Source organism: Pseudonaja textilis, chromosome 5 (assembly GCF_049901715.1).
Source record: "Pseudonaja textilis isolate UNSWEBS1 chromosome 5, rPseTex1.2, whole genome shotgun sequence".
Classification (NCBI taxonomy): domain Eukaryota; kingdom Metazoa; phylum Chordata; class Lepidosauria; order Squamata; family Elapidae; genus Pseudonaja; species Pseudonaja textilis.
In genome coordinates this window covers 59,066,865-59,088,830 of record NC_141994.1, presented here as the reverse complement: position 1 = coordinate 59,088,830, position 21,966 = coordinate 59,066,865, and the positions used below count along the sequence as shown (strand labels likewise).

Genomic DNA, 21,966 nt, shown 5'->3' with positions numbered 1-21,966 from the left:
CCCATTTTGGATGTAGGTAAGTGCAGGGCACACACGGAGGCTCAGAAGGGCGAAAAACAGGCCTCTCGGAAGTTCAAGAAGGCTGGAAATGTGCTTATTTCTGGCTTCTAGAGAGCCTCCAGAGTCCAGGGAGGGCAAAAATGCAGGAGGCCGATTAGGCCACGCCCACCGTGGCCATGCCCACCCAGCAACCAGGCAGAGAACCCTTTGCTAAAAGTTTTGAAGCCCACCCCTGAAGACCTGGTGTAATGGTTTATTTATTTTGTGGCAATAAATATGGTTTCAGCTATCGAAAACTGTTTTTGAGGATTAATGGGTGGGAATTAATTGAAAAAGCAGGCACCGTATCAATTATGATAACCTATCCATGAAGTTAGATTGACAGATACTTATCTTCATTTTGGAAAACTAGACAAAGTGTGGTTGACCAAAAGAAATAAAGCAGTGTGTGTGTGGAGCGATATGATTTATAGCCGTAATGCTGCATCTGAGATAGCTGGTTCATAACATGAATCAACCGTCAACAATAAACAGACACGCGTGAATCAATCACTCAATCTCTACATTCCCAACAATTGCTTTACACATTAAGCTTTTTAATTAAGGAAGGGCTCTCTCAAGTTACATTTGTCATAACCCAACGTAACATAGGCAAAACAATGAAAGATATATTCATCAGAGGGAAGGAAGGAAATAGGTGGTAAACATGTCATCAGCTGATGTGTTCCTGATGTTCCCCTAGGCATCAATGAAGCATAGGTATCTGCATGCAACAGCTGACAAATCCGTGCAGTTGGATCTTCTTACACATCATTTCCATATTGCATGTTTAAATGTCAGAATCCTAAATCATCTCTGCAGATACACACGCACACGCACACACACAAACCCAGGACATAAAAGGAAGCTTGAAGGTAACAGCATTTCATGTCTCTGACAAAAATCTGACAAAGTCCAAGGGGCAAGAAAGCTGCAAAGTTATGTAGTGATTTGGATGCCACAGAAGCATCAATCCTCCCTGAATCTCCCAGTGATATTTTTTTTTTCTGATTGTTGGATGCATTAGGATAAAATTTGGGCAAAATCTTGGAAGACGATTAGAATCTTACAAGCAAAAACTAAAAGGTTTTTTTAAAAAGCCAAGCTGTCATCCCTAGGAAGCAGAAGTCTAAATGCTACTTAGTATTTTAAAAATGGATTTCCTTCACATATAGATACAAACAAATAAAAATATACTTTCTTTTGCAAACATATTTTCACAAAAATCCCAAGAGTTAGAGCAACACATTCTCTTTTCTTTTTTTCCTCTTGCTTTCTTAAATATTTTCCAGCAAATGCTTCTGGTCTATCAACTGTGCAACGATAAATTCAAGACAGATGAGAGAACCAGATTTTAGCCCATTTCAACAGGCTAAAAACATTTACAGAAAATTTCTTTGGGATATAAAACACAGAATTAGTAAAGAACCAAAATAAATGTAAATGGAGGCGAATGTTTATCCTACTGTATTGGGGGGAGCGGGGAACAAAATATTTACAATCTAATTCAGAATTAGAATGTTCAGAATTGTATCGAATATGTTTTAAATGCATTCCCCAAAGCACCACATTTAAATGTGACTGTTGGGTGCTTGCAAACAATAGTCTTTCGGCAATTAAATTCACTGCCTTAAATACAGGTTTGCTTTTGGTCCTGTGTGAAGTTGTTTTAAAAATGGGATTTAAAGTCTTTTTAAAAGCTAGCATTTTTAGAAGGGAGTTTGATTCCCTCGTTTACGAAAAGCCAAGCTAAGCAGGAAAGGCTTTTATTCCAAATTTAGTAAACTGTGGTCTGATGAGCAAACTCTTACCTCAAAATTAGCTTGCTTGTTTCCCAAACTAGCATACTTTGTATTTCTCCTTAACAGTTTCAAAGCTCGGTATGTAATCTTTACATAGTCCTCCCTGAAATGGGCACTTTCTAGATATAGGGCACTACAAGTCTCATCATCCCCAGCCAAGGGTCTGTAGCTTTACAAATGAGGATGGTGCCAGGTTTGAGAAAGCGGTCCTGATGCTGAAGCCTGGGATGTCTAATGTCTCCCGTGGGATATTTCAGTAGAAAGAGCTCAGAAAAAGATGTTTTCCTCAGGGTTTTTCTTGACCAATTGAGGCTCCTGAACTTGGTCAGTTTAGGCTCCTAAAAAACTTGGTTTTGGAGAAATGTAGAAAGCTTACTAGTGCATGATGGAAAATAGATGTGTTTGTAATGGGTTTGTGGGGAACAGAAGCTCCAAGACCATAATCAGTGTCTTGTTTAGAGATAAGACAGCTGGAACGCAAAGATACAGTCCGTTGTCCTCAACAACATACTAACAGCAAGGTAAGCCACTGAATGTGATCTTATGCTCTCCTATAAAAACCTGGGCAAAGGGGAGGGAGAGAGGGAGGGAGGGAGGAAGGAAGGAAGGAAGGAAGGAAGGAAGGAAGGAAGGAAGGAAGGAAGGGAGGGAGGGAGGAAGGAATGGAAGACACCTGCAGGCACTATAGTGTTATGACCCAAGCTGTGCCCTTTTGGGAAGCATGTATGCCATGTCATGATCCATGTAGAAAAGGGGGCCTGCACAAAGTAACACTGTATGCATTACCTGACTCCTCCCTCTCCTTTGCTCCCCTGTGGTTGCAATTGGAAAGGAGGGAAACAAAGCCAAACTCAAGTGCTGTGGCTAGAAGGCAAAGACCTATAGATGCAACTACTGAAAGTTTAAAATCACGGCATAATATGGCTAAAAGAATGATAATCATGTAATTGAAACAGTTCAAAGCAACAACAGTACAGTACAAAGTTGATTAACTATTTACATAGTCCACAAGCTCATTACTGATAACAACACAAAACCCACAACAGCACCGGGGAAAGCTTGGGATCCACATTCAAAAGACCTGGAGTTGAAGATTAAATTCTGTGAAAGCAGTGCTTTTTCAAAAGTGTTTTGGAGAACACTTGTATTTTTTTTTTTTCCAGAGGGTCAACAGTGGCAAAAGGAAAAAAAAAAAAATCCTGCTCACAGTTACTCATCTTGCTTTACAAAGTAGGATTTTCCAGATGTCTTAGGATCAAGACTCCTACCCCTATCTTAAACCTAATCCCAACGGGGGATGCCAGATTAAGGCCACTATATTCTTGGAGATGTAGGGTGCGAATCTTCATAAGGCCGGACCATGGTAAGCAACGTGAGCACCTCAAAAGGCTCACAACATGCAGATGGATTCCGTGGTAAACAAGTCTGAAAACAAAAAAAACTGCACGAAGCCTGAACACTCTAAAGAAGAATTTAAAAACAATTCACCACCTGGTAACAAGCAGCGAATGCAAAGGTATTTTTGAGAACTCAATGAGGTATGATGTAGAAGCCAACACATATGCAGGGATGTTAACAACGGTTTCTATAGTTAACTGTAAAACGTGTGACGGGCACAATACAGCCATGATTTCTTTAGACGAAGTTAACACCAGAGTATGGAAAAGCAAGATATGAATGATGACCTTTCATATGCCCTTTCTTTTCTTTTAAACAAAACAAAACGAAAACAAGCATGGCGTTCCAAAATTCTCTTGTTGGGCAATCCGTATATACAACAGAAGGCACTGTTTATCCATAGAACCCCTTCAATTTCACACGGCAAAAACCTGAGAAGTGCAATTCCATTCGGTTTCCAAATAGCTGGCTCCCCCTTTCCTAAGGAGAAAGAAGAGGGGACAGATGCTTTCTTTTCAGTCCAACAACTTATAAAAATACCCACAAGAATTTATACATTACAGCAGCTGGTTAGGAAGAATGTCTTAATGAGAGGGGGAAGAGGGTCAAATACTGCCTTTTCCCCAAGGGGAAACTTGCAGGCCTCTTGATTACCTTCCCTGTTCATAAGTCACAATTTTTTTTTTTTTAATAACGAAATGTTTTTGCACAGTTCTTTAAGCCCTTTTCCCTTCAGTTGCTTCCTGGAGCGGTGCCAAAGTTATATCCAGAGACCAGTCCTTTGTTATCAAATGGGAAGCCCGTTTGTTGTTCTATCCTCTTTGATTCTAAATTGAAAAGAAACAAACGGATATTTAGAGACAGGCTGCAAGTATATCTTCATGCGCTACCAATGATGCTTCTAATTTCTTTTTATACTGATATGCAGGAAAAGTCATAAACGCTTTTAAGAAGAAGAAACATGCAGACGTTTGAATTCCCCGTTACAGGCACCTCTAGATCAATGATGCAACATCTTTGACTTGCAGAAAAGTTTTGGGAAAAAAAATCATGCAGGTAGAACTAAATGCTACTTCAACCTTCCCCAATCTGGGCATTCTTTAAAGGGGCAGAGCATCCAGCATTTCTATCCAACAGCAACTCCCGTTGTTGGAAATTCTAGGAATTGAAAGGAGCAGGAACTCATTGGGACAATCCCAGGAAAACTGCACTAGTTCCACATACTAACTGGGCACTGGGAGGTGCATTTAAGTGAAAGCATGCATGTCAAACTGCAATAAAGCAACACGTAAAGTTCCAAGTCAGACCAATTTTTCCATCCCGCCTTACTTTTTCTCCACCCATGGTTGACCAATGAGCTAATCCTTTTAACTTGGGATGCCAAGACATGAACTTGGAAACTTCTGTCTATAGAGCACATGCTGTATCATGGAAGTGTAGCCCTGAGAATGAATATCTAATCACACTGAGAAGTAGCTATGAGGCAACACTCCCCACCCCCACACACATTTTTTAACAACTGAATACAAGGAATGTTTAAACATGCTGCGTATTTAGATTCCCTGCATCCTTCTAAAGCTTCTTTGTTGCCTCTTTTGGAAATGGTGATAGAGATAGGTAGTGAAGGGTTAGGGAGGGAGGTTGAGGAAGAACATGTTTGCAGTGTCTCCCTAAACCACTATTGCGTGCAGATCGCTATATTATGTATAGCAGGGGTGTCAAACTCAAGGCCCAGAGACCAGACACCAGATCTGGCCTCTGGCCTAGTTCTGCTTAGATCCGGCTTAGATCTGGCTCATGGGTTGAAGATCCATTTTTGCTGGCAGAGGGCTGCAGGACATAATTGCAGCCAAAAACAGAGCTTGGGAGCCCGTTTTCACTGGCAGAGCACTCGGGCCACCACAGGCGCCCCTGACACAAGTGATGTCAAGCTGGCTGTGCCCACCCTGGCCCCCTGAGGTCAAACACAACCTTGAGGCGGCCCTCAATGAAATCAAGTTTGACACCCCTGAAATAAATCATGAATGGCCTGTCTCACCAGATACAGTTTACTTCTTGGCTGCTAGACAGGTCAGCTGTGTCTAAAGGAAATTAATGTCCAACTACACTTGTAAGCACCTTACACTAACCTCTCCCTGACACCCACTTTCACAATGTGAAGCTTCCTAACAGTGAGGACAATTAACCAGTGGAATAAGCCTTCAGAAGTTCTGGGTGCTTCATCACTGGAGGTTTTTAAAGAAGAGACTAGACGGCCACTTGCCTGAAATGGTATAGGATCTCCTGCTTGAGCAGGGGGGTGGACTAGAAGACCTCCAAGGTCCCTTCCAACTCTATTTTGATTCTGATTCTGACTCACTGTGAATTCATTATTTTGCTTCCCAAAGCAGCTGCTCTTGTTCTCGTAAAAGGAGTAAAGAGTATGTGACGTGCCATCCCACAACTCCCAAAACTTCCATAGGAAACAATGTCCTATACATAAAAAAAAACTTCTCATAACGGACAAACCCAAACAAAACTAACTTGGGACAGTTTAGATTATTTTATAGGGCTGCAATCACTGAGAGTTCCTGTTGGTAGACTTTAGATCAGAGGTCCCCAAACGTGGCAACTTTAAGATTTGTGGACTTCAACTCCCAGAATTCTCCAGCCAGCATAGCTGGAGAATTCTGGGAATTGAAGTCCACAAGTCTTAAAGTTGCCAAGTTTGGAGAGCCCTGCTTTAGATTGTAAGCTTTCTGCAAACATTCTTGCAACAGACCTGCTGAGTTTCTCCGGAGTTCAGCTAATGCACAGATTTCCTGCAACTGAATCTTCTGATCAGCGCTGAGTGGTGCAGTCAACAAATGATACCAGCCAGCATCTCGGCTTTGTACAGCTGAAAACACAGAATATATTACTTTCGAGAGATGTGCTACTTGCCAGATTCCAAGTCTACATAATTAAATCACCATTTTCTCAAGCACAGAGACCTACTTTAAAAATGAGTATGCTGAATGGAGACTTCGGCTGTGTGTGAGATAGACAGTTTTAATATTTTTAGTGATTGATCTCCATTAACCATTCAGTTCTTCCAACTGCTTTATTTCCAGCAACATGAACTCCTTTATAAATAGTATTACATCTTGCTGTCACTCTTGAGTTCTCAGAGCACTGAATTATAGCTTTGGGCAGTGAGATGAGAAGTGTATCAATGTAATAAATAAAATAAAATATAAATTATGAAGGACAAATAAAAGTAGCAAGTTAGCTGAGAAGTAAGGGCTTACCCTAAGCCAGACTCTGAGATTCATAGCAAGATTTGAACTTGAATTTCTAATTATGATTATCCTGACTTATAATAGACTTATGTACATCTGGCTGATGATTGGCATTTAATGGACTGAATTTTGTATTGAATACTGATTACCTGTGTTTCTCCGAAAATAAGACCCAGTCTTATATTTTTTGCCACCAAAAAAAGGCAACAGGTCTTATTTTCAGGGAATGTCTAATTACTGACTCATCTCGCCGCTGCAGCAGCACCAAAAGCTCTGCCCAGCAGAAACTTGCTGCCAGCCCACTCAATCCAGTGCTATCTTATTGGCTGCAGAGGCCTTTCCAGAAGGCCTCTGATGGCGAAATGAGGCCAGGGAGGTGCCACCTGTGTCAATCCGGAGCCGATTTCTCGGCTGTAGAAGGCCTCTGATGGCAAAACGGAGGCCAGGGACGATGCATGTGAGTGGCAGCAAGCGGCCACAGAAGAAGTAGGTGCCAGGTGAGGCAGATGTCGGGGTGTGTGACGCTTGGTAAGTATGGCCTCTCCACACACTCCCCAAGCTTAATTTTTACCTGTGCATTCTGAAGTGGGCAGGTTAACTAGGGTTTATTTTGGGGGTAGGGCTTATATTGGGCGCATGGAAAAACCAAGCTAGGGCTTACTTACAGCTAGATTTTCTTTTTAAAGGAAACCTAAAGATAATAGTAATGGGAAGTACTTTAATAGACGTCTATACCTAAAAATGCTTGTGTGAAGAATTGATATTCATCCACACCATCTTCTAGATCAATAGGAGTGCTGAAGCCTTCTAAAGCAGTTTCTTCTAATGCTTCATCATCCCAGTCTTCATCATCGTCATCTTCATCATCGTCATCCCCTGTATCACCACCACCCCCAGCATGGTTCTGCTGCATCTCCTGATTTGCTTCATTCTCTTCCTCTTCATCACTTGGAATCTCTTCTGCAAATACATTTTTTTTTAAATCAAGAACAAAGAAGACAAGAAAGACAAAGATGTGTATTTTTTAACCAAAAGCATAGTTTCAAAATTAATGACTCCTCCAGGAGTACCCTATGAATAAACATTCTTTAAGTTACAATCTTGGTGACAATTAATCATGAAAACAAATTGTGTTTTTTTAAAACTGAAGAAGGCTAGTTTCTGATTAAAGACACTTCTGATTAATACAGCTCTGAAATGATCACCACACTCTTTTGAAATAACCTTTTCTAGAGAAAACTAGATTGAAGAGTGTATCAGGTGTGCAGTTGGGGATAATAACACACTTGTCCTTAAAAATAAGGAGAATATTTTTGTCTCACAGCTGAGGGAGTGTAATGGATTGATGTTGAAAGAATAACGTTCTACCAAAAAGGGGAAAAAAGCTTGCAGTTAAGAGAATAATGTCTTGGCTAGTTTGATCTAAAGTTTTCCTGTAGGGGAAAGCGCTTGGGAATATTCAAAACTGCAAATATCTTCCCTCTAAGCTTCAAGTCAATCTTGAGCCATCATGGTAAAGCGGTTGGAATTGCAGGCTAACTCTGCTCACTGTCGGGGGTTCGAATCCCTCAATCCTGACTGACTCAAAGTTGACTCAGCCTTCCATCCTTCCGGGGTTGGTAAAAGGACAATCCAGATTAACATGCTGATATTGTAAACTGCTTAGAGAGTGCTGTAAAGCATTAGGAAGTGGCATATAAGTCTAAGTGCTATTGCTATTGCTAAGCACAAGTGAATTAAATTACAAGTAGCGTGCTATTAATAAATGCTGATCGCAAAAGCCAGGAAACTGATGTTTTCTCATACCATTATCTTCTGCATCATTCTTTTCAGCTTTCCTGTGCTCTTCGTGTTCTGTATGTTGTGGTGTGGCGCACATTTGTTTTAGTCCCAGGAACAGGAGGAGAACTGATGGGACAATCTGGGCAGACACAGCGTCTACAGCAGGGGGTCGAGATGGCAGTCCCATGAGGATGCTCAGTCCGATGATGCACATCTTCCTGTCATGGAGCCTGAACGTACACAATTCACTGGTGAGAATTAATCTTCCCAACAGAATAGCTTTCAGTAAGTTAGGCGAGGATTGTGAAACATAAGGTCAGAAACATATGATGGATACTCAGATGAGAAGGTAGTTACAGAGGCTTTTAGGGAAAATCCTGAATGGATGTCCTTATCATTAAAAAAATCCACTTGCAAAATTCTATTCTAGGCTTAAATTGAGAACAATGAGGCCTGGTCACAACTCTGTTAATGACAATACCACAATATTCTTTTCCAAAGAGACCTACCACACACAATTAGGCTTTGTTTTGCTGTTGTTGTTTTTTTTAAATGATTGTAAATATTTATTATCTTACTTGTTATCTTTTTTTTATTATATTTTTCTTGGTGTTGCTTAAATGAAGTATGTGTGTGCAATATAGTATATGCGCACACTATATATTTGTATATAGAAATATAGAGATGGGTTATATTTATATCTATTATTTGGACACATATTCAGATCTTCATTTAAAGACCACTTGCTCGGTGTTGGTTCAAATGGCACTCAACAAATGGTAATCACAAACAGCCCTCGTACTTATGTTGGTTGTGTTGCTGTTTTCTTGTGATCAACAATCAGGACCTTCTTTGCAGTCTGCACATAAGTGGTGGGGAAACTGACATGGCAACTACATGATGTCATTTTAATGGCCTCAATAACAGCAACTGGAAGTGAAATTTCCATTGCTAAGCATTGCTATGATATGTGATCTCAGTTAATGACTATCGCTTAATGACAAGAAATTCCAGTTCCAATTACCATCATGACGTGAGGACTATCTGTTCACATATATTTGGATACATACATAAGCTAAAAATATATTTTTTAAAAAATATGTGCCAAAAAGGTTTGCCAACACTGCTCTAGAATGTGGGTGTCCAACTTGGCAACTTTAAGTTCAATTTCTAGAATTCCCCAGCCAGCCTGGAGGAGCTGAAGTCCACAAGTCTTAAAATTGCCAGGGCTGGACACCCTTGAATCTAGATCACATTGTGAGCCACAAAAGCCCATCTTTATATGTACAGCAAAATATCCCTAATTTTATTTGCATCTCTGCATATATTTTAATTATAAGCTGCTCAGGAAATCAATCTGGACCATATATGTGACAAAACATATATTTAGTGCCACATACAATCAATAACATGTGCCAATGATAAGTTGCCTAGCTAATGAGGCTCATCCAATTCCCTATAAAATAGGCATATTAAACGAACTGTAAAAGTCTCCCCTTTTAAATGCATTATGGTTTTAAATATCTTGATTTAATTTGGTAGATTATGTTAATGTATGTGCTTTCCCTCTGAATTTGACATCACAGCAAAATTCAAGCAAAATGAAGACTTCAAGCTGTAGCTCCGTGCACTGAATGCCACTTGTGGAGAGGGAAAAGTAAAATCATCACTATTCATACGAAGTAGGGCTTGTGAGAAAATCCTACTTCGAAGAGAAGCCTATCAATTCTATTTTTTCATGCTGATCCAAAGGTCAGTATGTGGTATTTCATGCTACAATAGCACACCTTAGGGCAGGTAGGAAAACAAGAGAATCCTGGCATTTCCTCTCAAAGTACAGTCTCCCCAAAACTCGAAGGTGTTGAAAGAGAGAGCATCATCACACACCTACCCAAGAAAACAGTCTGTATCATTCATCCACTGGTTTATAAACTGCGCGGTGATAGGCTCTGGGTTATGAGGAAACCGGATATTCTCTAAAGTGTGCAAAAGGAGCTCAGGGTTGTAGTAGAGGGCAGCAATGGCCACCTGGAGACACATGGTGCGGAGCTCGCTGGTTTTAACCCCTCGCGTTAAGCGCTCAAGCACAGCTTCTACAAACAGAGGAATGCACTAAGGAGAGAACAGACATATGGGGAGAAGTACAAAGAAAAATGAATTGGGTTATTTCAGCTATCGAGCCTATTTTAAAAAGGATTCAGCCCTCCCCTTGTTGAAATCGGTTACAATTCTGTTTCAAATGTACACGCTTCCTTAAAATGACCTTGAGGGATATATTATGTTTGTAATAACTGGATGGGATACTGGCTACAGAGTTCGCTTTGCTAAAAAATATGCAGCTATTTTTTCCCTTTCTTTCTCTTTCTCTCTCTCTCTCCTTTTAAAGGCACTGTGATAATCGCTTTTGGGATTTATTGCAGGAAATACCAGAAGCAACAGGAACTGTTATTGTCAGAGGTCAGGAAGTGAAGTATCACTCTTCTTTTTGTTCCACCCCATGGTTAGGAAATTCTTTTAAAAGGGAAAAAGAGGAGGCACTAGGTAGCATAAACCAAACTCTTCTGGTTATGTAACCTTGATTAACACCTTTTTTAAAAAAAAATACAATTAATATTCATGTGGTATAGACCAAAGCCTTTTTTTTTTGCAGGCGCTCCTGGTTTAGCAATCTCCTTTGTCCAGATATACCGGACAATATAATCCTGGTCATATATAATGTGGATTCAGGATAGTAGCCACTTTATCCCAAAACATCTGCGAGCCCTAGGTTTTGTTCTGAACTATCTCTACATTATTCATGAACCTCTCATAGCAGCATTTGGGTTTCATTTTCAAAGCTTGAGCACCATCTGATGGATGTTCTTGGTGGGAGTAGGAAGCCTCCAACTTCTGACATCCTGAATTCTTCCCCTAACTAGGTGACTAGTTCTTTCCCTTGTTTGTCCCCACCAGAGTCTCCTTCACACTTTCAACATCTTCTCAATCTTGCTGATTAGCTAGACCAGATTAATATAAGGGTCTCCAAACTTGGTAAAATTAAGACTTGTGGACTTCAACTCCCACAATTCCTGAGCTAACATGACTGGAGGAGGAATTCTGGGAGTTGAAGTCCACAAGTCTGAAAGCTGTCGAGTTTGAAGACCCCTGGTTTAATATATTCCTCTCTATTCTTTCAGGAATGGTTTAAGAGAATAAGTGACACTCTTCCTATTGCCTATAGAGACCCTCAAGGAGAAGTCACTACCATCTTTGGTACAAGGATGGGGTTGGTTTTTTTTAAAAAAAAAGAGCCTATCAAATTCCCACCCTCTGTAGAGCCAAAGCGAAGCCATGTTGAGGGAGTTTTCAAGGAATCCACATGGCTTAGCTTAACTTTCAAGGGTGTCATGAAACAGTTCCCCGGTGTTTTGCCCTCTTGTTAATAAACATTGTCAAGAAGTGAAGGCCTTCCAACTGGGAAGTCCTGGGGCCTTAGATGCTTAAAGATCAAATGGGACATTATTTTCACTCAGCTGAAAACTGCCTTTCATGCATCTGTGGAACTCTTCAGTAATCTTTCCCATGGTCTGCAGATCCTTGTGCTGCTGTGATGTTTAAATTTTCTATTGTTATTGAACTACGACTGAGGAAAGGCACGCTAGAAATTTTTTTAAACCAACCCTATTTCCCTGATGGCTCAAACAAGTGAGAAGGGAGGAATAAGGAACCCTTTTAAAACCAAACTGGATTCTTTATATATGAGACAATCCCATTCACCCACATAGGAAGAAAAAAAATGTCTGTCTACAAAGCGCCAAGTTCACCCCTCCTAAATTCTTTTTCTTAGGCATACGGGTCTCCAAAATTCTGGCTGATGTTTACAATCCAGGCAAAGAGAAAAAATTCCAGTCAATAATTACCTGATCAATACCTCTTCCTTTGCACTGCAGTATAATAATCTCTAAGAGCTTGGCTGCGTGGCACTCAGCATCTTCCCCTGCATCACCAGTTAGGACCTGTCAAATAATTGAAGATCATTTTAACCCTTCAGGTTTGTTGCAAAAAAAAATACAGACATTTTTTTCTTGGTGATTTAAAAAAAAATGCTGCAACACGTTTAAAAAAGTTGTTTAATTGAATTTGTGTAATATTTGACAACGCCTTTTCTGAATAATCAAAGAAACATTTGGATGAGTTTCCTGACACCTGAAATCACTAGATAGAAGAAAAAAATAGCACTCAAACACAGAAGTGCCAATTATGTGTCTGGTTTTGAAAACTAAGCAAGGTTATTTCTGATCAGGCAATTAAAAACACCCTCTTTCCATATTGTTTCAAGAAAACATGAAGTCACCATTAGTAAAGTTCAATTTTAAGGAATGCTTATGTTATTCTAAAATAAGACACAGTTGTCCTGTCCAAGTATTTGGCCTTAATAATGTAAATATTTATATTTACAAGGAACAACGTTACCCAAGCTAATTCTACTTCTAGTGTATTAAATGAAGAGAAATGTTGCCTTCATAGATTATTTGAATGTGACGAATCTCCAAGGGACCAGACACTTGTTTGGCCTTAATATCTAATCAGGATTAGAACATTGAAAATGGGTGATTTTAAGATATTTCCATAAGGGGTGTGCTGATTATATTCCAACATTTTATTTATTTATACTACTTTTACTTATTCATTTTGAACACTTCCAAATCCACATAGATACACAGCAGTTTACGAAATAGTTAACAAAGACCTCCATTAGCCGTTAAAAAAAATGTCCACGGTCAATAATAAAATGACTAATAACTAATCAAAATTGATTCTATTGTAAATGATAAGTAACTGATATATTTTTTTTCAACCAGGAGCAGCATTCTCCAAATCAGATCAGATCTCTTTATAAGAACTGTTGAAAAAGAAAATGTTCCACAGGAATCGATGAATGAAGTGAAGCAAGTAAAGCCACATTTTTCATTCGGTTCTCAGGTCCGGTTTCTCAGATTTATAGAAGCTTAATAGAGCAAAAAGTCCCTTTAATCCAAAACCCGTGAGTCAAAATCATCAATCTTCATACAGAGCAATCTACGCTGCATAGACCTCCATGAGCTACAAGCAGAACAAATGCAGGGCAGAGCCTCTCGTGATTCAAATGTAACAAATCAAGGCATAGCCTTTTGCGGATGGAAGATAACCCATATTTTCCTCAGCAGGAAGCAAGAGTGGGCTATCAAGAAGAGAACTTATATTAGTCAGAAGTAGAAAAAAAACATAGGGTTGTGAAAACAAAAATGACAAAAGTATTCTTGCGAATGTACGTTATGTACGATATGAATGGCAAAATGAAAGGAAGTGAAGAGCTGGAAAGGATTCCTTCAAATGGAAGATTCCCTTAAAGCAGGAGTGTCAAACTCATTGCCCATAGGCCGGATGTGTCATGTGCTTGCCCCGCTCCCACCCAGTTTAGTGAAGGGGAAAAAAAGTCCCGATATGTCATGTGACGCCTTAAAAAAGTATCCACTTCTAAATCATTACATGAACAGTGCATGCATACAGAGGTGGTATTCAGCAGGTTCTGACTAGTTCTGGAGAACTGGTAGCGGAAATTTTGAGTAGTTCAGAGAACCAGTGGTAACCTTCCCCTGGAGTGGGGTGGGAATGGAAATTTTACAGTATCCTTCTCCTGCACGCCCACCAAGACACACCCACAAGCACGCCACTCCCACCAAGACACACCCACAGAACCGGTAATAAAATTTTTTGAATCCCACTGCATGCATACTACCATCAGCAGAAAACAAGGGCAGGCATGAGCTCTTGGTTATAAAAAATAAAAATTTAACTGGAGACAGTCTTTTATTTGTTTCTGTCTGTTCTGGCCTTTACACAACTATATTATACTTGTGTTCTATCATGAATAAGTCTTAAATGTAAATCTTCTTACCCTAAACCAAACACCTTAATCAGTAAGCTACTGTACATGTACTACAGACTGGAGGTCTGAATAAGGTAAAATTAAACATTGAATTATTATGAAAGCAAAGCTAAAGATATCTACTTAAACCATACTTTTCATTCACGTTCTCACATTCACCATGGGCAGCAGGTTGATCAAAGTACGAGCAACTTCGAAAACTTACCTTTTTACACATGGTATAAATTATCTCCAAATTTTTGGAATTTGACAATAAAATATCAGTGTCAACAGTGACGTAGTTGTGCAATAGGGGCATCATATCTAGAAGGAGAAAAAAGTTCATCCTGAGAATGAAATAAATTAATGTACCTTACAGAATTGTCCTTGCTTTGCTTCATAATCACTCACTCAATTCATTCATTTGTAAATTCTTTAAAACTCTATATTTAGCACATACACAAGGTCATGTCATGTGAATGTACTGTAAAAATATTTATTCGATTTATTCAGGCCCTCCTAAGAATTTCAGAAAAGCGTATGAGACACGATCCCCACATTATGCTCACAAGGACTCCAGATAACCTTTGAACCACAACTGAGGCTCAAAATCCCAATACAAACTTCCCCTCTCTTCATTAACAACATATCCAATAATATAAAGCAAATAAAGGCAAAATGAAGGTAGCTAATATAGATTGCATTATTTATTCTGGGCTAAACTTCCCTTTTTATATGAGTGTGGGGCTGTTGCTAGAAAACTTCTTTTAAGAAAGGAACAACATTGGGTCAATGCTGGGCATGGCTAACGGGGAGGAATATTTCTTTGTTCTAATCTTCCTCCTCTCCCATGGAAAATTTAGCAAGAGGATCTGAAATGAATCTCTTCACCCAGGGAACTCTTCACCCAGGGCAGCAGGCACATAAAGCCACCTTTACCAGGACATGCCTGACCCCACTTTTCCTCCCTTTCAAAAAACAGAACCCTTCAACTGGAACAAGAAGCCAAGCCTTAGTGAAACCCGATCTTCTGCTAAAAGCAATAAAATGGGACTGGGTACAGGTAGGCCTTAAATTAGAATTACAGCCATAAGTTCTGACGGTTAATGACCACCATAGCTGTTGAATGAGTACAGTGGTTATTAAACTAATTCATTTTATCCAATGACCCCTTTTTGTACGAAGCCAGAAGTAAAGGCTGGAAACCGGCAAAAAATATTATGGGATGGGATTGTGGGATCCTGCAAGCAGCTGTAAATGCGAGACAGTTGCCGGGCACCCAAAATGCAATCTTGCGACTGTCATATGTGTTCAAACGTGTGCAGCTGTAGAACTCCAGAACCAGGTCGTAGGTCCCATTTTGGGGTCCACTGTAACTTTGAACAATCACTAAGCCACTGGTCGTTAAGCGAGGACAACAGGTATAAAATTTAGCATATTAAGAATCTTGACTTTCTCCCTTGCTGTACGTTATCCAAGGTTTCTAGTCTTGTAAATGACATAAAGCAAACTGGGATAACTCTTAGAAGTCAGATGATTCATTGAGTACATTCTGGCTAGCTCAGCGGGCAAAGCCTGAATACGGTCCTGATCTTCCTCACAACCAGCAAAAGTCTGACCCCAATATACAATCTTGTTCGACTTCGGTATTTTAAAGGCGCGCACAACTCTACACTGGATACTTAAGCAAATCTAATCCTGAATTTATAGCACTGGGGGAACAAATCAATGTGCTTCCTCTAAGACAAAGTGACAATTGAAACACTTCATCACAACGTCCCAAACCACTGCTAGCCAACGTTCTTCTATGTTCAATTTATTCCTGCTATTGATCGGTGCTCTTTTCGAGCAAATGGTAAAGCTCATTACCTGCAAAGTACTCGAAGCAATCTTGTTGAAACACTTCATATAAGACACCCAGGAGGTGCCACATTTGGGGTGAAATAAGATGGCATGTCAAGCTGTATGCCAGAGAAAGAATTTCTTCGTAGAACTCTGAAAGGGAAAGGGGGAATCAAGCAAACAGACATAAGAGATATAGAAAAAAATGCCAGCAAATGCCACCCAGCCTATGAAAAGCTATTTTAAGTGAATTAGAAAAGATCTTCGTAATGTATTCTGATAACACATTTCCCAGGCCTGCTTGGAGGCTAGCACCGCATTTATTGGCATTGTACAATCTTAAGCTTAGAATTAAAATACTGCATTTGCTAAATGCCAATAAAGATGCTTTAGTGGGACTAAATAGATTTCCCTATGGCTACACAATATGCCTCTAAATTTCCTTTAACATGGAATAAATAATGCCTACAGGTTTAATTTGTGTTTACTAATGTGCCTAATATTATATGTATGCTTACTTCTAATTAAAGCATATCTCAAGATTTTTGGAAAGAAGACAGGAATGATTTAGAATGCAATAAGGAAACTTTTGAGAGACAGCTAGTTCTGAGGTAAGTTTATTTAAACTTAAACTAGTTTTCCTTCCAACTGTAGCACTTAAATCCTAAATCCTAAAATCCATTCTGGAGGACTGAATCTCTGCTGGAATAGATTAGGAGAACCTGCAAACATGATGGGAGACGTGACCATGAATGGACACCTCTGCTACTCACAGACACTTATCACGAGATTCTACCCTTAGTGATATTACAGGGAAAAGATGGGAGAAACCAAGCAATACTTCCCCACTATTGTAGAAATACCCAAAGGCCATCCCGATTCTAGAGAAGAATTTTAAATATAAGCAGTCAACTTTAGGAATAGGCCATTGACAAAGGGTGACATTGCTTTCCTCTAAATCTGCTACTTCAACAATTATTCTCAACTTTTTCCCTACCGAAATTATATTCAACGATATTCTTCCACAGATAACATATTATCTGAAATCTATGAGCAGTGTCCCAATATTTGAGTGGCTGCCACAAAGGAGAAAGGATCAAGCTATTTTCCAGAGCACCAGAAGGGAAGACAAGAAACAATGGATGGAAACAAAGGAGAGAAGCAACTTAGAATTAAAGAGAAATGTCCTAACACTTAGAACTATTAATCAGTGGAATGATTTGCCTTTGGAAATTGTGGGTGCTCCATCACTGGAGGTTTTTAAGAAGAGTATGGACAGCCATTTGTTTGAAATGTTTAGGGCAGTGGTGGCTAACCTTTTTGGGCTCATGTGCCAAAAACTGCGCACCCGCTTGCACACTCATACTCGTGTGCCAGCACCCAGAAGGCAATGCACGCGCCCCCCCATGCCCTCTATGCATGCGTGCGCAATCCCCACCCATCCCCACCGCCCCCTTACCTGCACTGTGCTGATTTTCGGCTGGTTTGAGGCCTTTTTCGGCCTCCCAAAGGCTTGAGGAAGGCTTCTGTAGGCTTCTGCAGGCTTTGCAGGCCGAAAACTAGCCCTGTTTCATCACTTCCGGTATTTTCAGAAAAACAGGAAGTGATGAAACGAGGCTAGTTTTCAGCCTGCAAAGCTTGTAGAAACCTGCAGAAGCCTTCCTCAACCCTTTGGGAAGCCAGAAAAGGCCTCAAACCAGCCAAAAATTAGCTGTAAGGCGCACGCATGCCCAGTGAGGTAAGTTTGCCTGCAGCTTACGTGCCAGCACAAATGGCTCTGCGTGCCATAGGTTCACCAGGTTCACAGGTTTACGGTTTTCTGCTGAAGCAGGGGGGTTAGACTAGAAGACCTCCAAGGTCCCTTCCAACTCTCTTATTCTGTTCTGTTATGAAGAAGATTGTAAGTCCAATGTAATTTAAACTGAAGTCCCATTTGTCAAGTTTCATATTCTTATGTTTGGTTCTATTGTCCCTCCCCTTTCTCCAGCCAGAAATGAATTGGCTATAGAACGTGTTGCACTCTAATAATGAATAAACAATAAAGTATGACTTTATAGTAAGTTTGGCTTAAGTCTAATCTAGATGGAGGGAAAATGGACAGGGAGCTGCCTCACTTGTTACAGAGGGTAGAGAATAACTTCACACACTGCCACTTTAAATAAGAAGGCAAATATTATCCGAATGGCTTTTCAATGTACCTATGACATGCTTCTGCAAGACAAGACCAATGATTTGCAGGCAAATGCTCTCCAGCTGTTGAGTTATCTGAAGAAAAGAAAGAATCTACTTAAGTAAAGGAAAGAAAAAAGACATTTTTTCTTAAATAAGCAACTATTCTAAAGCAAGGAGTTTTCCTAAAAAGTCAAGCGAAAAGCTCTCCATATTTAAAGTATTTTACATTATTACTAGGTGAAAATTGCATGCAAATGTCTCATACATTTTTAAGTCTACACTGCCATCTCCTGGCACACACTGTTTCCTTCATTTACTGAAGGAATTTCTGTATCACATCTTATTGCAAAAACTCTGAATTCAGTTTTCAAATGGTTGAGAAGATTCACCTCCTTGTGATCCTGCACGACAGTTAGGATTGTGTCAATTGTATGCAGGATCCCCATGGCCATAACAGTTTTATCCTCCATTTCTTCATATTCTTCACTCTGAAGAACTTTACCAAAAATCTCTGCCTAAAGAAATTAAATGCAGAAAAAAAACCTGACATCATAAATCACAAAATCCTCAGTCAACTTCAAATTTGCATTTGGAGTTTTTTTTTTTTTTGAATAATTAGAGGTTTGCTTACCCACCCCCCACCCACCCCCCACCCACCCCCCATGAAATAACACTTGTTTTTTACTTTTGCATAAATGTGGTGCTCTTGCAGTCCACTAGCACATCATCCATGTCGGTGCCATTTTGCAATGCTTTCTGCTGCATTAAGCTTACAGTGCAACACTTAAAATAGTGTCAGGGTTCTAAGTAACATACCCATAGCAAACAAAACTCTGAGGCAATCAAATTCCTCAAAGAATAGATTTATTTGGATATGTCTTATTGGCATGAGCTGGGGAAAATTGACTCTGAATATTCCCATGGTTTTCACCTAATTAAAAGCAAAGATTTGTCAAAACAACTGATCAACATGGCCCAATCAGGATACTGTCCAGTTGCTAGGTGACTCCAATCCTCTCCTTCCAAACACCTGCAGGTTCCCACAAGAAAGCATTTTGTTTTGGCTACACCACCCCAACTATCTCTATTCTCCCCTCTCTCTTTTCTTCGGTGTGTCAGCGCTGAAGTCTCAAAATGGCCTCAGTCAGGCCAGCTTCAGGATTGACAAATAGAAGGAGAAAAGAAAGAAAGGAACCTATGCATATTTTGGCACTATTGCTACTCTGAATAAAAATTTAGTTTGGAAATATTGACTAAGGCAGGCCTGTCAAATTGACAGCCCGCACACCAGATACGTCACTCACAGGCCACACCCACCCCAGCTCCGCAAAGGCAAAAAAAATTGTGATATGTCACAATCCGGTCCATGACATGATCGAGTTTGACACCCATGGACTAAGGCATTCATGTAAGAGAGAGATTTAGGATGTATGGAATTAAACTGTCTAAAAAAAACAAGTATGTGGCCAAAGAGTCAAATGAGGAAAAAGGAGAATCCAGATGAGGTATTAGAGGAATTTCAGAGACATTTTTTTAACCCTTTTCAAAATTAGTACAGAAAATATTAACATTTGAAAAGGATATTCCAAAAGGGAAACAAAGGCAGTGCCGATTACAACACATTTGCAGTATTCTGAAAATATTCCTGAACTGGTTAACTGGCCCCTCTTAAACCAAAGAACAACATTCTTTTATTATGTTCAAACTGCAAAAGGTTTATCTGCCTGTGTAGAATCTAACTGCTAACCTTCTATCTGTAATGGTGTGTGGGAATGACCTTGGGAAAGGGAGGGAGGAAAGAGATGCTACTTAGGAAATGATCAGATAAGGTGGGAGAATCCGCAGAGGGTCAGAAAAGGAAACTCAGAAAAGATTCTCCCTAACTTATCAGGGTGTGGCAGGAGATTTCTGCCTTCAGACTTGCAAGATTCTGTTAATGTAGCCTTAGAATAAAGTGGAATTAGCTCATCTGGCTGCTTGGACTACCTGGGAGGGCTGACACTGTCAAGCCAGAGATTAAATAAAATATTGCCTGGAACTTAGTTGAAAATGCCTCACTTCACTCTCATTCTGAAGTCTTCAGGGACAGGGGACAGGTTTAATATGTTTGGTTTTTTTCCAAATAAATGACATTATTTTCCTCCCAACAGGAAAATTAAGTCAAGACTAATCTTCAGTAAATTAAAGTGATAATTGAATCATTTCAGGATGATGTATGTTTGTACAAAGGGACTAAAACAAGTTTTATCAGTAGCCTTCATCCAAAACAGAATCCCTGTCCCTCACTTACCAGATGCTGCGTCATTTCCACAGCAATTGTTGTTACTTCTTGGCTGTATTCACAAATCAGCTTCTGAATTACATTGGTAAGATCATCGTTCTGAGTTTCTCGAACTACAAGCAACAGCTCCTGCATGACAGGCCTGATGTAGGGCTTAATGTATTCCTTTGCTAAAAAGAAACCAAACATACATTCAAACATAACAGGGGAGGGGGATTAAAATAGATACAGGAAGTTTTAGACTCGTGGCCACAATTGAGCTCAACGTTCTTCTTGTTAACTGAGACATTTCTTAAGTGGCTTTTGCCGTTAAGTTAGTAACACGGTTGTTAAGTGAATCTGGCTTCCCTGTGGACTTTTGCTTGTCAGAAGGTCGTGAAAGGGGATCATGTGACCCCAGAATGCTGTGACTGTCATAAATATGAATCATTGGCCAAGTGTATGAATTTTGATCTTGTCACCATGAGGATGCTGCAATAGTTGTGAGTCACTTTTTTCACTGGTGTTGCAACTTTGAATGGTTATTAAATGAATTGTAAGTCGAGAACTAAAATATCTGCTTCTGTCAGTGAGCTCTTAATTGTACTTGGTATCCTTCTTTTGTCTTCGGTAACAATGTTCTTTATTTCTACCTATCTATCTGCTGTTTTTTTTGCCAAAAATTACATTAACAGGAAATTTGGAATCTAAAAAAAGCATCCTATAAGAAAGAGATGTAAATCACTTCCATACTGTTGACCAAAACCCCTAAATTCATAAATTTATGAAATCACCAGGAAGGCTTACTCTAATATAAATTATTATTTTTAAAATGTTGTGAAACTAATATCTGTTATGGTAGCAATCCCTATCTTTAACCACATCTAAATATATATAGCCAGTAAGACAAAATCTGAGACAAAAGGAAGAGTAAAAATAGAAGCCAAAATAGTTTAATATTAATTTTTAAGTATATTGAAAAAACAAGAAAGAGTGTAATCCATAAACTAAGGAAAGTGTTTGATAAGGAGAGATGGAGGATGGATGGACGGATGGGAGGGAGGGAGGGAGGAAGGAAGGAAGGAAGGAAGGAAGGAAGGAAGGAAGGAAGGAAGGAAGGGCAAATGAACAGAGATAAGCAACAGAACATTAAAAGTGAGATTCATTGCATACAATGATGGTAGGGAAAGGAAACAAAAAAGATGGGACGCAAAAGAAGTCCATGGAGAGGAACTATAGCGGGCAATCAAGGAAAGTGAAAATCAAACCTTGCTCCTGATGGCTTATCAAGGCCTGAAGTGCAATGGCAGCTTCCATTTTGACAGGCATTTCTTTGTCTTCAATCAAGCTCTTTTTTATCAGTTCAATGGCATTCTTTAGATTGAGCTCATTGTGAAATTTTAAGGCGCTGAATGAACGAAGGGTCCAACAGGACTGTGGCGCAAGAAAAAAGCAAATCAGACGCTATTCAAGATCAGATACTCTTAAAGAGAAATCATTTGCACGTTAACAGTTCTGAGTTTA

The 21,966-nt window shown here is 39.7% G+C and overlaps 1 protein-coding gene across 1 annotated transcript in view; it reads right to left on the bottom strand.

Annotated features, from left to right (window-relative positions):
- Nucleotides 1-563: 563 nt before the first annotated feature.
- IPO8 (importin 8) overlaps nt 564-21,966 on the bottom strand; it is a 43,944-nt gene continuing 22,541 nt past the window's right edge. The window contains exons 14-25 of the mRNA XM_026719920.2: nt 21,711-21,876; nt 20,473-20,633; nt 18,572-18,697; nt 18,209-18,275; nt 16,038-16,163; nt 14,395-14,492; nt 12,181-12,276; nt 10,173-10,393; nt 8,306-8,511; nt 7,235-7,459; nt 6,001-6,117; nt 564-4,066 (exon numbers count right to left, since the gene is read on the bottom strand). Of these exons, the coding sequence (XP_026575705.2) occupies nt 3,972-4,066; nt 6,001-6,117; nt 7,235-7,459; nt 8,306-8,511; nt 10,173-10,393; nt 12,181-12,276; nt 14,395-14,492; nt 16,038-16,163; nt 18,209-18,275; nt 18,572-18,697; nt 20,473-20,633; nt 21,711-21,876 (1,704 nt within the window). The 3' untranslated portion in view covers nt 564-3,971. The remainder of the gene's footprint in view (nt 4,067-6,000; nt 6,118-7,234; nt 7,460-8,305; nt 8,512-10,172; nt 10,394-12,180; nt 12,277-14,394; nt 14,493-16,037; nt 16,164-18,208; nt 18,276-18,571; nt 18,698-20,472; nt 20,634-21,710; nt 21,877-21,966) is intronic.